The 16,746-nt window shown below is 44.6% G+C and overlaps 1 protein-coding gene across 8 annotated transcripts in view; it reads left to right on the top strand.

Moving 5' to 3' along the window:
- The window catches only part of NT5C2 (5'-nucleotidase, cytosolic II), a 272,125-nt gene extending 263,055 nt beyond the window's left edge, over positions 1 to 9,070 (top strand). For 7 of the 8 annotated variants that reach the window (XM_033942075.1, XM_033942078.1, XM_033942077.1 and 4 more), the window contains one exon: positions 7,687 to 9,070. In XM_033942075.1, the coding sequence (XP_033797966.1) occupies positions 7,687 to 7,947 (261 nt within the window). In that variant the 3' untranslated portion in view covers positions 7,948 to 9,070. The remainder of the gene's footprint in view (positions 1 to 7,686) is intronic. The other variant, XM_033942081.1, reaches the window with a different exon arrangement.
- The last annotated feature ends 7,676 nt before the right edge of the window (positions 9,071 to 16,746 follow it).

Below are 16,746 nucleotides of genomic sequence, written 5' to 3'. Positions count from 1 at the left end.
TCTAATACTGCCCAGAACTGGATCCCACAACTGTCCCACACAGACTAAGCCCCGAGACTCCCAGTCAGCAAACACTCCCCTATCCCTTCCCGGAGGAAAGTCAGGATTATGTCTCAACGGTGTGTACCAGGAATGCCGCCTACACCACAATAAACTGGCTCTGGTCTGATTCCAAACCCTCAGAGAAGTCGCAACCGAGGATACCTCCCCCACTAGTCGCACCCTACCAGGCTCCCACGGCCGATGCAACAAAGGCACCCCATCACTTAAGCTTTGCTCAATGTCCACCCACTGTTTCGGCGTCTGCGTCTGCCACTCTAAAAGGGCGCGCAGCTGAGCAGCCTGATAATATTTTACCACATCAGGGACCCCCAACCCCCCATCCCCTCTCCCCATACATAAGACCTTCCTACTTACTCTGGGCCGCCGACCAGCCCAAATAAAATTAAAGATATGTCTTTGAACCCCCTCCAACGTTCTCCTACCCACCCAAAGAGGCAATACTTGGAATAAGAACAACAGACGAGGCAGAATCATCATCTTCACAATGGCTACCCGACCCAACCAAGAAAAATACAAATCTTTCCAATTGAGCAAATCCTGGCGAATACGCCGAAAGAGCGGAGGAAAATTAAGGTCATATAAATCCACTCCCGGCGGTCCAAAATAAACTCCAAGATATCGCAAAGATATCTGAACCCACCAAAACGGATACCGGTCTCGGAGATAGGATACCCGATCAGCAGGCAAGTTAATATTAAGGAGTTCTGATTTGCCAACATTGACCCGGAATCCCGACACCTCACCATACATATCCAGCTCCCATAATATAGCCGGTAGGGAAGTGGTAGGGTCTTCCACCGTAAACAAAATATCATCCGCAAACAAAGCCAACTTATAATCCCTTCCCGGCACCGTAACCCCCTTGATATCCTGATTCATCCGCACTCACTGCGCCAGGGGTTCCACCGTCAAAGCGAAAAGGAGCGGGGAAAGAGGACACCCCTGACGTGTTCCCCTTGCCAGAGAGAAAGTCTCCGAATAACCCCCATTCACCTTGATACAACTAAGAGGTCCAGTATATAGAACCCGAATCCAATCCCGCATTCGTGGACCCAAACCCACCGACTCCAGGACCCGAAATAAGAAAGGCCAAGATACCCTATCGAACGCCTTCTCAGCATCGATAGACAAAAACACCGTTTCCCGCACCCCCCCCCTGGCCCGGTCATACAAATCATAAACCCGACGAGTATTATCACCCACTTGTCTGCCCACCACAAAACTCGACTGATCTGGATGGATCAGCCGGAGAATCCAGCTCATCAATCTGTCCGCCAAAATCCGCGTAAAGATCTTAGTATCAACCCCCAACAAGGATATCGGCCTGTAGGAAGCACATTGAAGGGGATCCTTCCCCTCCTTAGCCAACACTGTCACACCCGCCAAGCGCATGAAATAAGGAAGGGCACCATTCCCTTGTAAAGAGTTAAGAAAACGCAACAGAGGAGGTAGCAACAGATCCTGAAAACGTTTGTAGTACCGAACGGTAAAACCGTCCAACCCAGGTGACCTACCAAGCTTCATAGAACGCAGCGCTCCACGAGCCTCAATCAACGTAAGAGGGCGGTCCAACCGCGCCACATCAGCCTGTGCTATCCGGGGCAACGCTGCAGAAGCTAGATAAGCGTCCTGGTCCTGTGAGGGCCCCGGTGCTTCCGGAGTATAGAGTTGGGAATAATATTCCACAAAACGGGCACGGATAGCATCCTCAGTCTGTAACAATTCCCCAGAGGCCGCCCGAAGCGAAAAAATCTGGTTACGTGTCTGTCGCACCTTAAGACGATGGGCAACCAGTCGACTAGCTTTGTTAGAAAACTCAAAATATCTCTGTTGGAGAAGCTGTAAGTTATGGTGCAATCTGTCCAAGTCTAAAGCCTGGAGATCCCGACGTGCCTGAAACAAGCGCTCCCGCAGCTCCGCATCCCAAGGACAACGCTTATGCATACACTCCAACTTACCAATCACACCCAACAGGACCACCGCATCCTCCCGTCGTTTACGCTGCCGGGCCGACAACAGGGCAATCAATCTGCCCCTAAGGGTTGCCTTCAACCCCTCCCAAACCGCTTCCAACGAGGCTCCACACTCCACATTCACACCCAAATATTCTTGTATCCACCCTTCAATCTGTGTGCCCACCTCCGGGTCATCTAGCAGACTATCATTAAAACGCCTGAATTTCTGTCCCGAGCCTCCACCCACCCCCTGGATCCGCAACCACACCGGGGCATGATCCGACCACGTAAGGGACTCAATCCCCGCGGACTCCACCCTCCGGAGTAGTCCCCGCTCCACAAAAACATAATCAATTCTAGAATATGAGGAATGGATTCCCGAAAAGTAAGTATAATCCTTAACCGAAGGATGTAGCCACCTCCAGCAATCCACCACATTCAGAGTAGCCAATGCCTCACGCAACAGTTTACGATCCCTTCTCCCATAATGATCCGCCCTCCCTGAGTTATCCAAATGAGGGGTCACTGTGAGATTAAAATCCCCACCAAAAACCAGGGCTCCCCCCTTAATCTTGAGGATCCGAGGGACCAACTCACGAAAGAAGGTCCCCTGACCTTCATTAGGGGCATATACATTTACTAAGGAGTACAAGACCCCCTCAATCAGAGCCTCCAACATAATGTATCTGCCCTGAGGATCCCGCACCACCCTACGTACCTCACAACGAATCCCCTTACAGATAAGAATTCCCACCCCACCCCTCTTAGAAGTGCCCACCCGGGAAGCCCAAAAGACCTGCGGGAACGTATGATCCCCGACCAAGGATTCATGAGACTGTAGTAGATGTGTTTCCTGAACAAAGCAGACATCAGCCCTCAAACGGAGCAATTCCCTATAGAAAGCTCTTCTCTTATTGGGGGAATTGAGACCCCTAATATTATATGAGACCAATCGAAACGCCCCCATATTCCAAATTAAATAAGAACATCACAGACCCAACCCCAGCAGACATGTCCCCACATCCCCCCTCATCCCTCCCCTCCGCCCCACCTCCCCCAAAGTGAGAGTCCTCAGATCTCCCACCAACATACAAAGAAGTGAACCATCCCCATGGCCTCTGACACATATCCCACAATCAAACATCAACTATCAAGAACAATGTTTATAAGAATCCCCCTTATCCTACCCACCCACCCCCCAAACTCCCACATCGCATTTCACACTCCCCCCTCCCCCATGCTACGATACCCCCCATATAACACAAACACAAAACCTTCAACTTCCCCCTCCCACCACATCCCAAACCTGTCAATGTGTTACCCCCACAAAACACCCTCCCACGGAGCAAGACCCAACAGTCCATTCCCCGGGAGGGGAGTCCAAAGACCCCCCACCGAGACATAAGGAATGACAGTGGAAGGAAAAGAACAGGTACAGTCAATCGGCTCTCAGGGGGAGCACTCGAAGAAGAAGCAGCGGCCTGAAGAGGGGGTCCGCCCCCTCGGCCACCCCTCCCGCTCCGGGATCCATTCTCCACTCGTTGCCAGCGGAAGGAGGCAGGGCGTCTCGCTTGGCTAGGCATCACACCCCCCGCCGGAGCAGCCTCCTCAGGAATCTCAATACCCGCTTGTTGCAACAGCCCACGAGCCTCTCGAACAGTGGCAACTCTGGAGTGGACTCCATTGATGGTAATAACAACCCCAAAAAGGTAAGTCCAGCGATAGCATAAGTTGCTGCGCTGCAAAGCCTTAGTCACTTCTTTAAACGCCCGACGTTTCTGGAGCGTGCCAGCAGCTAGATCTTGATAGAACTCCAGCCGGTGACCCTCCCAGGTGACGGTTCCCATCTCCCGGGCTCTGCGGAAGATCCGCTCTTTAAGAACAAAGCTTTGGAGGCACAACACTATATCTTTAGGTTGATCCAGTGTCTGGGGTCCCAGAGCGCGATGAGCCCGTTCCAAACCCGGCTCCAGTGTGTCATCCTGCAGGAGCCACCTGATCAGCTTAATTGTGGTAGCACGAACATCTTTAAACTCAGGCAGGTCCGGTAGGCCCCGCACCCTCAAATTATTACGACGGGTGCGGTTCTCCAGGTCCTCAACCTTATCCAGAAGAGTTTGGTAATCCGCAGACACCGTCTCCAATGATCTCTGCATTCCAGTTACACTGTCCTCACAACTATCCAGGCGCATCTCCACCACCTCGACCCTCGTGCCCACCTCCACCAGGTCAGTGCGCAACTCCTGCACCGCCTCCCGAACCTGCACAGCCACCGCAGAGATTTCAGATTTTACCTCTGCAATCCAGCGCTGCATGTCCGCTTTAGTAAGCGGGTCCAGCGATGCGCTCTCCGGCACCGGGTCCACAACCATGTCTGCCACAGCCGCTAGGGTTCCGCTCAATTTAGCCGCCTCCCCGCTGCTCATCTCAGGGCCCATGCTGCCACGTGCAGCCCGGCTCAGCGCTTGTTCCAACGTGCGCTGGCCGGGTTTGTCGCCAGGCAACTTTTTCCTCGTTGCCATAGTGTTCACAGCTATAGTTGCCATAGTGTTACAGCTATACTCGCTCGAGGAGCGCAAAGAGAGGGGGGACATGATCGAGACGTTCAAGTATCTTACGGGCCGCATCGAGACGGAGGAAGATATCTTCTTTTTCAAGGGTCCCACGACAACAAGAGGGCATCCGTTGAAAATCAGGGGCGGGAAACTACGAGGTGACACCAGGAAATTCTTTTTCACTGAAAGAGTGGTTGATCGCTGGAATAGTCTTCCACCACAGGTGATTGAGGCCAGCAGCGTGCCTGATTTTAAGGCCAAATGGGATCGGCACATGGGATCTCTTCACAGGGCAAAGGTAGGGGAGGGACATTAAGGTGGGCAGACTAGATGGGCCGTGGGCCCTTATCTGCCGTCTATTTCTATGTTTCTATGTTCACTGTGCCTTCACACACCTCACCAGCCCCCGGGGACAAAAAATTTGCGCAGTTTACACACCGAAATGATAGTTATTTCGCCGGCCCCAACGGAGCTCTCAATTCAAGCTCCCATCCGCGGCGATGACGTCACTTCCTCCCGAGTAGGCAGTTTTTAATGGCCCGATTGGCGGAAGAGGAAGGTCTTTACTGCTCTGTGGAAGGTCATTAGTAAGTCTAGCGACCTGATCTGTGTGGGTAGTCGGTTCCATAGCTGAGGAAGGAAATGGCTGTGGGATCTTTTGTTAGCCGTACTCAGTCGGAGGGATTATTTATTTTTCCTTCACGATGGATCCCCAGTGAGGTAAAGTAAGCAGCCTTTATTTCAACTCGTAGGGGGTGATCAGGTGGGGTTTGTTCCAGGCAGATATACCTCTATGTACCTCCTTAAGGCGCTCCACGATTGTAAAGGGAATGGGGGAATATCTGCTATCGCTAGCCTTGATATGGATAAGGCCTTTGATAGTATTTCCTGGCAGTACTTATTTTGGGTACTCTCGGAATTTGGCGGGAGCGTGATGTTTATTCACTGGATTACAGGCCTGAACACCAATCCATGGGGCTCAACTTATCATCAATGGTAGCTTATCTCACTCCTTTGAACTTTATAGGGGTACCCGTCAGGGGTGCCCCTTATCTCCACTCTTGTTTCTCTTAGCTATTGAACCATTGGCAATAAAGATCCGCAGCAGTGGTAATTTGAAGGGCATACAGATCGGGGGTACCAAATGCCGTCTTACCTTCTTCACTGACGATATCTTGCTTTTTCTTGACCAGGCCCCCATTCATCTGCAGAGGACTTTAGAGCACACAGAGCCACTAGTTCACTTACTGCTCATCCAGATGTGACCAAGTTTATGAGAGGGGCACTTCGTTTGCGACCGCCCTTGCTTCTTCCTTTCCCTTCGTGGAATCTTAACATCATTCTTCAGGGCCTTGGAGAAGCCCCATTTGAGCCACTGAAGGATCCCTACTCTTCTGGATCTGACAATCAAGATTATCTTTCTGGTCGCCATTGTCACAGCATGGCATATTTCGGAGCTTCAGGCTCTTTTGTGCAGGGAGTCCTTTATATGTATAATGGATGCAGGAGTTGTTCTCCGTACCGTACCTTTCTTCCTTTTCACCGAAGGTGGTTTCTGCCTTCCATGTCAACTAGGAAGTTTGTTTGCCTGCGTTTCCTTCCACAGGCTCGGTGCGAAAGGATCAGATGTTGTGCAGGTTGGATGTCAGGCGTGTCTTGCTCCACTATTTGGAGAGGACTAATGATTTTCCGGCTGTCTGATCACCTATTTGTCCTGACTGCTGCACCTCTTGGGGGTTGGTCGGCGTCCAAGTCTTCGATTGCTCGATGGATTCAAATGGCCATTTCCGTGACTTACATTACCCACGGCAAGCAACTGCCGGTTTCTCTTAAGGCCCACTCAGCTAGACATGTTGTGGCGTCGTGGATGGAGTCTCGTGCAGGTCATCCAGATGAAATTGCTGGGCAGTTTCTTGGTCCTTTCTTCATACGTTTACCCGGTTTCTCCAGGTGGATGTGGCAGCTCGCTCTGATGCCATTTTTGGGGACTTCTGTGTTAAAGGCAGACTCTTCTGTCCTTCCCTAGCTGCTATCATTGCTTTGGTATGTCATCTAAACATATAGAATCTGGAAAGGGTGTAACAGAATGGAAGATTAGGTTTTTACCTTCAATAATCTTCTTTCTATTAGTCCCTGTAGGATTCCATACGACCCGCCCTCTCTGTGTACTCTCAGTTGCTTGGAATGGCCTGTTTCTTTCTGCCTTGATTATTCTCCTTGCAAGCTTGATGACTTTCCAGCCAGTTGACGGAACCTGTGAGGAGTTTCCACTTCTGTGAGTATGCTTGACTGAAGGCTGTTTCACGTGGGTGCTCGTGCCCACAGCAGGTTAGTTCTACATTGTTCCTCAATGGTTTTTTCTGAGTTGCCTTTGTGCCTGTTTATTCCTTGTTCATGTTTTGCAGAGCAGACATGTTCATAAATTATTTATGTTGCTGGGGATTATTTATGTGGCTTTGGGATTCAATTGGATATGTTTCTAGCTCTCAATGTAAGGGGAAGAAGCATGTGCTCAGAAAAGTGTTGGATTTCTGCAACTCCCGGATTGCAGGTTGGGATTGAACACCTAGCGTATGGAATCCTACAGGGACTAACAGAAAGAAGATTATCGAAGGTAAAAACCTAATCTTCCAAAAGATGACATTTACTTGACTGAATTCAGGGTCCATTATAACGGACTTGCAGAAGGACCTCCAGCTATCACTGCAATGAACAGAGTAAATACATTGAGGAGTAAGAATAGCAAATAAGGGGGAAAATCCCCTAGCAATTATCAGTGAAGATTTATAGTGCTAAGATTTCAGCCTTGGTTCTGATTGAGCTGGAGGCTTAAAGGAACTGGATGAAAGTACTGGGTTCATAAAACAATGCCTGTATGAACTCCACGGTTGGAAAGGACACAAATGATTAAGATTAAGGTTATGTTTTTCAAGTAATAGCTGCAAAAGTACTTTATATATTTAGAAAATTAACTAATTTGTGTTTATTAGAGGCACTAGCTTTCTGCATGCTAATGAGCGTAGACTAAAGGACAGCTTATTGGTGATAAAAGGTCTGTGCTAACATAAGTGAGTTAAATTGTTTTACTTTGCTGTGTTAAATTCTGTTACTAGATGCCACATGAGTCAACTGTGGAGCACATTCACGTAGACATCAATGAAACAGAATCACCTATGGCAACACGCAATCGCAACGCCGTGGATTTCAAAGATTCAGATTACAAGCGGCATCAGCTGACAAGGTCTATCAGTGAGATCAAACCTCCCAATCTGTTCCCTCAACCTCCCCAGGAAATTACACACTGTCACGATGAGGATGATGATGAGGAGGAAGAGGAAGAGGAAGAGGAGGAGGAGGAGGAAGAGGAAGAATAGAGCTGAGGAACTCAAAAGTATTCACAGGAAAACAAAGTTTTTCTTTTCAGTGTTGAACAGATTTCTCATGTCTTGTTTCAAAAGAATGTCTCCATCTCTGAGGCACATTTGTAAAGACCTAAGAATACTTTAAAAATAATCACAGAAGACTCTGTTCTATCCACTTGTACCTGTCTACATTAATAGACAGATTGCAATGTGAATGGACTATTTGCATTTAGAGTTTCATTTGCATTTCTCTTGGAATGCATGTCACCATCAACTGTAATTTTGTTTTTGTTGGTTGCAAGGAGTATTGCATGTTATTTTCCTTTATCAGTACCTTCAGTTAACTGTACCTATCACAAATAGGTTGGAATTTTCAATTCTGCATTACAGAATGGATTAGATGGGAGCTAGAAGCCAAGTCATTTGGTTGTAGATAGGGAAATGCATATCCTTGTACCAGAAACTGTAACTCAGCTGCTCTAAAGAACATGGCACTATGGTAAGAACTGATTTTGGGAGAATACGGTTATTAACAAATTTAGTGATAGGTTTGCTTTTTTTTCCCCTCATTAGAAAAAAAAAATCATGGATGAAGCCATTATATGGGAACATCAGTTATTCCCTAGTGCTGAAAGACCAGTTTTGCATCCTTTGGCATACAATGTGCATAAATTCTAGTTTATAGTTAGAAGATCTACAAAATATGGTTCTAGAGCTATGTCTTCTACATTTTTCCTGTGAATATTTTAACTTGTTCAGCAGTAAAAAGCTATAGACATACTAGTAGCTGTTTTAAATAACCCAACAGGACATGGATTTAGCCCAAGCTTTCATCAGCAGATTTTCTAATGAAAGTGGCATTAATGTTTGGCAATAACAAGGAGATAAATGTTGATACCTCTAGTCAAATTACCATGTAAGTCAACCAAAGTGTTGATAAGTAAATCTAACTTATTATTCTGCTCCTGTTTTCTGCTCTTAATTATTTGAGAAAAATACGATTCTACAGCCATTTAAACTCAAGAAGACCATCAAACTTTTTTTTAATGAAGAAATGTGTGACCTAGAACTATTAAAGAATCCTATTCCCAGAGTAAATTGTACTATAGATATAAATAAGTATTTTTAACCTGTGGATGTTGTCCATAAGCTTTTTTGTTTGTAAGTTTGACTGTTTTTGTTGAAAAAAAAAATTGTGTAAAGTACTAATTTTAAAAAAAAAATTTATTTTTGATTTTTGAAAGTAGTTGGGACTGATTTTAAAACATTATTCCTAAATTAGAAGTGAAGCAAACCCTGAACTCTAATGAAACTACCACATTTCAGACATAAACCTAACAGGTGCTGTTTTCTTTCAGTTCTAGAGCTGCACATAAACTTGTGTTATTTGGAGAATTTTCCCCAGTGACAGAAAGGAGATGTCATTGTGTGTAACAGAGTGAAGATAGGTTTCCGTTTAGTAGCTATATACAGTTACCATGTTTACCCTTTGATTGTTTTAGGTGTTTGCCTTGATACGTCAACAGGAGGATTTCTTTGCATATTGTGACATGGAATTTAAATTTGCTGTGAAATTGTAAAAGGGTTTGTTTTTTTTTCACGTATATTCTGTCATTGACACTCTGAATAGGTATTTTCCATCCTTAGCATGTCACTTGTCTGGTTGCAATGAAATGAAGGAATGATTTTAAAGAGAGAGGAAACAGCCTTTCTTTTCATGACAATAGTGTAGACAATATTGTCTCTGTACAGCAATAAAAGAGCTGTCAATGGACTTCAATAATAGCTGCAATCATAGTTTAATGAAATTGGTGAGTGTTAGTGCATGCTGTAGAAGAGATCTTATGCTGGGATGATGTGGAAGGTCTTGCAATGGGAGGCAACTTATAAAGAGATGAGCTGAATTTAAGTACAGTATCAGAACTGTGCAAATTCACATGGACTCCCCCATTGTATTACTCTTCTTCATCACAAATGGGTTTCCATTTGCAAGAACTTGTGGCACTTTTCCTGTAAATATTTTCTGGTCTTTGTTTTGTGCAGGTTACAGTATTACATATTTAAAAAGTAAAATTATTCAATGCACAGTTCCCTCAAGATGAAAACAAGCCCCGATTATTTCTCTGAGTTCAATAGTTTGCTAAACAGGAGCAAAAAGTGTTACGGTTTATTCAATTTATTAGTTTATGTATAAAAGTTCACCCTGGATGCTTAAATGGTAAGTAATCGGCCCTTTTATAAAATTGCACTGCTGAGCAGCGCATGCAAAATGCCGAGCTACCCTTTCTATTCCTGTGGGCGGCTTGGCATTTAGCATGCTCTGCCTATATGCATAATGAGGCAAGTGAGCACCTTGAAAAGCAGTACAGTGGTACCTCGGTTTACGAGTGCACCGGTTTGCGAGTGTTTTGCAAGACGAGCAAAACATTTGCAAAATCAGTGCCTCAGAAACCGAGCTTGGCTCAATTACGAGCGCCCCCCTCGCAATCCGACCCCCCCCCCTCCGACGCGATCAGGCACCCCCCGTCACGATCCGGCACCCCCCCGACACGATTGGGCACCCCCCCCCCCCCGCCGCTTCTTACCCTCATCTGGGCACCCCGAAGATCGGCCTCCTCGTCTGCTGGGCCTTGAGCATCTACGCATGCTCAAGGCCTGCGAGTTCACGTTCTGAACATGAACTTGCAGGTCTTGAGCATGCGCAGATGCTCAAGGCCCAGCAGACGAGGAGGCCGATCTTCGGGGTGCCCATATGAGGGTAAGAAGCGGCGGGGGGTGCCCAATCGTGTCGGGGGGGGGGTGCCGGATCGCAAGGGGGGTGCCGGATTGCAGGGGGGTCTTCGAGGGGAGCAATGCCAGTTCTCGGGGGGGGGGGGGGGAAACGCATCAAAGCGAGTTTCCATTATTTCCTATGGGGAAACTCGCTTTGATAAATGAGCATTTGGGATTACGAGCATGCTCCTGGAACGGATTATGCTCGTAATCCAAGTTACCACTGTACTAATATTTCTAGTCTAAATAGTAATATTGTATAATATTCTGCCATCCACCATTCTGTGCTATGAAAAAAATTATAATTTGGATTTACATAAGAAAACCAGGTTCTAGAGTGCTACAAAGATGTTCTTAGGCTGCTTGCATCACATTGTGCTTTTTAACTGCTGCTCACAAATATTTATATAAAAACTAGTGTTTAAGCCTGTTACATTAACGGGTGCTAGTAAAGCCTCCTTCCCTCAAATGTCCCCTGTTTTCAGCCCCAGCTCCAAACCCATTTTTACTCCCAGACCCTTTCTCCCATATTTTCATCAGGAAGGAGCAAAACCAGTTCAAAACTGTTCCACCCACCCCACCCAGTGTTTAACTTCAAAGAAAAGCGCTGCGCCGCGCTGTTGCTGGCCTCGGCGTCTTCTGTCCACTCCAGCCAGCCCTAGCGGAAACAGGAAGTTGTCAGAGGACGGGCCACAGTGGAAAGAAGATGGCGAGGCCAGCGGCAGCACGGCACAGCGCTTTTCTTTGAAGTTAAATGCGGCGGGAGGGGGAGAAGTAGATGCCGGCAGGGGTGCCTGTGCCCCCCCACTGTTCCGATGCCTATGGAGGTTTCTCTGGCGATGAGTGTGGGCGGGAGGGGGAGTTGCCAGTATGTTTCCTGCCTCCGTGTTGGAAAATGGAATTTGACACATAGGGACATAGCACACTGTCAGGAAACACGCCGTCCTAAGTGCGCATGCGCACTTAGGATTTTATTATAGAGGATAAGATCTGCCAATCCAAAACACAAAATCTCTTCCAAATTCCCAAAAGTGAAATTCTCTGATGACAAGGTTTATTTTTTAACATTGCATGAATAAGATTTTGGCCAACACCCTGCTATCTGTTATTTCTTATCTAATGAAGTGATACTCTTCCACCGTAGAGGTGCTTACTAATGTCTCTGGTATATATGGAGGTAATTTCCTGTTTACCCTTTCAAAACTGTGCCTTCTGTTTCAGATTAATTGATTTATTACATAGAACATTTGGAGCCACAAATGCTGTTTTATTTGGTTACAGGGTTGTTATTGTTTTTTTTAATGAACTTTGTTATGAAGAGCTGATAATTTGCTGAAGACTAATTTCATAGTTGTTAATATAGCTGTAGCTCAAACCTCATTATCTGTGCTTTTCACTAAGAATCTGTGTAATGATCCCATTAGTTCAGCGGGTTTTTTTCTGTATTGTTACGTAACTAATTCTCAGAAAGAAGTTCCACCACTTGGATTTCTTTTGGCCATTAGAAAATTTTCACCTTAGTATTACTTCAATAGCCAATTTTGTTACAGTTTAATAAGCTGATACGTAAACACAGTGATGTACATTGTGTATTCTTAAGTCTGTGCACAATTTCAGAGGCTGAAGAGACATAATGCAGAAGAAATCTTTTGAAAGCAAAGCGTTTGTATTCATACAAGAAGATTGCTTCAAACTATAAACCAGTATTAGTAATGGCCAGAGGGTTACAGCAAATCATGTCATCCGGCCAATAGCATATTGCACTATTGCATGATATGCTAATGAGGACTGTTTTTAAAGGGATTTGTCTTTTAGCTACCAAAGGTATTTCTCACTGCACCAAGAATGGGAGAGATGGAGACTGTAAAGTGCACCTGCTGCTTTCATCAGCCTCAGATTTTTAAAAGGAAACTCCACGTGGCATTAGCCCTTGGAAATCAGCTTGTAGGTACAATGTACCTGTGGACCTGAAAGCTCTCTCTGGGGTTTCAAAATAGCCTCTAAGTGATGAAATGAAATGAAGCTTTTAGTGGTCCTGATGCATGAACACTTGTATAAACGTCAAGTCTCAAAGGCTTTCAGTATCTAAATTCCATTATGCTCTCTGCTGGTTTAGTAATCTTGTGTAGTAAGAGGTACTCTTAACTTCTATGCTTTTGGGTTCTGTAGACTGGAAACTTGCATCTTTTGAGCATAAGGTGTATATTCCCTTGCTCTGGAATTGTCTTTCCAGTAAATATATGTAAAATAAGTCTCTACATTACACTGTTTCAAATGAGCATTTAAAAGACAAAGTTTGTCCTTTGTTTATACTGTGATTGATACCATTCAAAAAAAAAGCACTGGTTCTCCACGTTCCTCCATCCTTATTTATAGGTACCAGCTCTTGGTACAGAACTAGGGAGGGGTAAATTGTTTTGAGTTTAGCACCCCAGGCATTTTGAAAAGCTGACTCCTATGTCCCTTACTGTGATTACCTATAAATCTCTACTGTTGCCTGTGTTTAGTTTGAAATGCTAGCTTAAAAAAAAAACCAAAAACCAGCAGGCCTTCATTGGATCTTACATAAGGATATGTGTGGTCTCTTTTGTACTGAATGTAACCCCCAACCTCTATAATATGAATTGTGGGTTAAAAGGTATTGATGCCAGAGCAGTAAAAGTAATGTACAAAATGCAGATTGCATAAGCTCAAATAAAATTAGAAGTTAAGGGTATTTTCTGTTTTAAGCTTATGTTTTTAAAGCTAAAATGAAGCACAATTTTATGGGAATGAAAGTAGCACAAAGAATGCCTGGTGAAAGCTTGCTCTGTAATACAACAGGACTCCTTTGAAATTAGGTGAATTTGAATACTGAAGCAATAGTTCACTGTTCATTCAGAAGAGCAACTTCTGTATTAAAGCATGGCCTTAGTAAATATATAAGCTTTTTTTGCAGTTTTATTTAGGTAGGTATTTTTGTTGGTATCCTAGTTTATAAAGCTAAATTTGATATATTGTAAATAAAATGATTAAAATACATTTGGAGTGGTTTTGTGTGTCGGGATGGGGTGGATAAAATAACTATATTGGATGTATAATTCTGAGCCTATCATCAAGATAAAATTCTGACATGCCAGAGAGACTAGGGCAGGCTCCGACTCTGGGTGTGTTCAAGTCAAAGTTAAAAGCTCACCTCTTTGATACTGTTTTCAGCTCCTAACTCTTCTCACCTTGGGTTCTGCATCTACAACCTTCTTTGTCATGTCTGTCTAAAGGCTAGATGCACTAAAGTCAGTGATAGTCATTAAACCTCTTTTCACAGCTGTAGTGACAATTACTTTTACTGACCCAATGCATAAAATGATTCACTGTGTGTTTTTCCCCTCGATCACCTATTTTCCGATCCGGCCATGTAAATTAGCTAAAACCCCTTGCAAAGTAGCCAACCGATTGATGCACTAACATTACTTGGCTAGGCAAAAAAAAAAAAATAGCCAGGGGTTTTAGCTATTGGAAAAAAAACAGACAAGTGCTAGCTAACTGTGTTACTGACAGGTCTGCCTGGTTTTTTTTCCATTTTTTTTCAATGGCACAAATATCTTGCGTGTGTTAACACATGCAAAATATCTGTCCCACAAAAATGGAAAAATAGTTCCCTACCGCCAATGATGGCCCTCCCCCAACGATCCCTGATGATCGCGGCACTGGGAATCCCCCCATGAAAGAAAATTGGCAGGAGGGATGACTACTCCCACCTGCCAAAGAAACCCACCCAAACCATCCCTTACCCTCCCAAAATAAAAAATGCAGGAGGCCCCTCCCCATATATCACATGGGATATAGAGGGAGGAACTTAAGATGCTGATTTGCTCAGACCTTAGGCCCCTCCCTGTGCATCACATGGGATACAGAGGGAGGAGTTTATGGCCTGCAATCAGGGCCTTAGGCTCCTCCCTGTGCATTATATGGTGCACTGGGGAGGGGAAGGCCTGTAATTTTCCATGGGTGGGGCTTGGAACTGGAGGCATGTGCTTTCCTCCAGCTCCCAACGTCTAGCAAAGGTTTTGGGGGGTGGGGTTCAGGGGAGCATCTGGTGGCAGGAGGAAGTGGGCATCCCTCCTGCCTTTTTTTCAAGAGGAAGGGGGAGGGGATGGTTGGGGGGAGTCAGTAGTGCGGGGGTCCAGGACTGGGTGGCAGCATGTCGCTGGGGTATTCAGCCAGATGAGGGAGTAGGCATCCCTCCTGCCATTTTCGCTGCCATGGGGGAGGGGTCGTTGGGGAGGGCCATCAGCATGGGTGGGCTTTTTTTTTTTTTAATGGGGCAGATTGTGCATGTGTAACACATGCACAACATATGTGCCATAAAAAAGCCCTAACAGCAGTGGCAGGAGACTGCTTTCTCTTGTCATTGGTGTTAGGGCTCTTCACATGTGTTAATCGCTCACTGTGCAATTGATCTGTCGGGTTTGCATGCAAATGATTTGCACCTCCATGCAAACTTGGTAATGTATCAATCGCTGTCCCAAAATGGGCCAACAGCAATCCAGTTGGTATTACTGACTGGCTTTAGTGCATCTAGCCCTAAGTTAGACTAAGCTCTTTCGAGCAGGAGATCCTCCTGTGTATCCTTACACCCACAAATTTGGCCCACCTCCGCACTTCCAAGGAAGATCTTTTTATCCAAGCAGAGGAAGGGGAAGAGGGAGAGGAAGAAGCAGAGGGAGTGTCAGTTATTAAATATGAATGCCATAGAGGAGATTCCCATTTTTAATATCTCTGCTCAATCACTCACTAATATACAAGAAATGGTCTTACAGAGAGGTCTCTCTATTGTACCTTCAACTCAATATGATCCGCTACAAACCAAAATAGATCTCTTTAAGTTTCAAAGGAAACTTCAGATTATTCAGTTTTTCTCTAATAGCCAGCCTCAAATTGACTTATCTGTTTTGAAACCAACATCACAGTGGATCGGGTCCTGTAGATCCACAAGTGGAAGCCTTTTATCAATGTGTATCACATGACATTGCCGTTTTAGAAAAAAACAACAAGAGGAAGTTCTATAATCTTTCTAAGGATGAATCAATTGCAATCAAAGATTAAAGAAACAGGGACATAGTGATTAAACCAGCGGACAAAGGAGGTAGCATTGTTATTATGGATAGGTTGTCTTATGTTGCAGAAATAGAAAAACAGGTATATGACCAAACTTATTATGTTCAACTTTTAGAGGATCCAACTTTAACACTAAAAGCGGAGATTGACTCCCTGGTCACTATAGCAAAGGACGCAGGTTACATTACGATGAAAGATAGTTCATTTCTAACTGTCAGTCATCCTATCATTCCTACCATTTATGTACTACCTAAGATCCACAAGTCAATGACCAATCTGCCGGGACGTCCGATCATTTCAGGGAATGGTTCAATTTTAGAACTATTGTCAAAGTTTGTTGATTTTTTCTTAAGACCTTTTGTTCCACGTATTAAATCATATATTAGAGATTCCTCATATATGATTAACATCATTGAACAGTATGAAGGCATACTCAGTGATATTATTTTAGTCACTATGGATATTGAGGCTTTGTACACAAATATTCCTCAATTATCAGCACTGAATGTCATTGAAAAAACCTTGAAAAATAGAGACTCATAGGAGAGTTCCTAATCATTTCATCTTTACATTGGCCAATATAGCCTTAACAAACAATTACTTTTGTTTTCAAAAAAATTTTTTTCCATTAAAGGAACTGCAATGGGTTCCTCTATGACACCAGACATAGCAAATCTTTATGTAGCTGACTTTGAAGAAAAAGTTTTGGAATTGCATCCTTTCAAAGAAAACATTGCTCTTTACAAAAGGTACATTGGCAATGTATATATCCTATGGAAGGGTGACTGTGAAAAATTGATTTGCTTTCATCAATGGCTCAATACTTGTGATGCCAATTTGCAGTTCAAGATGGAATATGATCATCAATCTATCTCTTTTTTAGATATTAAGATTTTTAAAACAAGATATTGTTTGAAGACTTCCATTTATAGAAAGAAAACT

This window comes from Geotrypetes seraphini, chromosome 4, assembly GCF_902459505.1.
Source record: "Geotrypetes seraphini chromosome 4, aGeoSer1.1, whole genome shotgun sequence".
NCBI lineage: Eukaryota > Metazoa > Chordata > Amphibia > Gymnophiona > Dermophiidae > Geotrypetes > Geotrypetes seraphini.
Note: the sequence above shows the minus strand (reverse complement) of the source record. Positions and strands in the feature narration are given on the sequence as shown.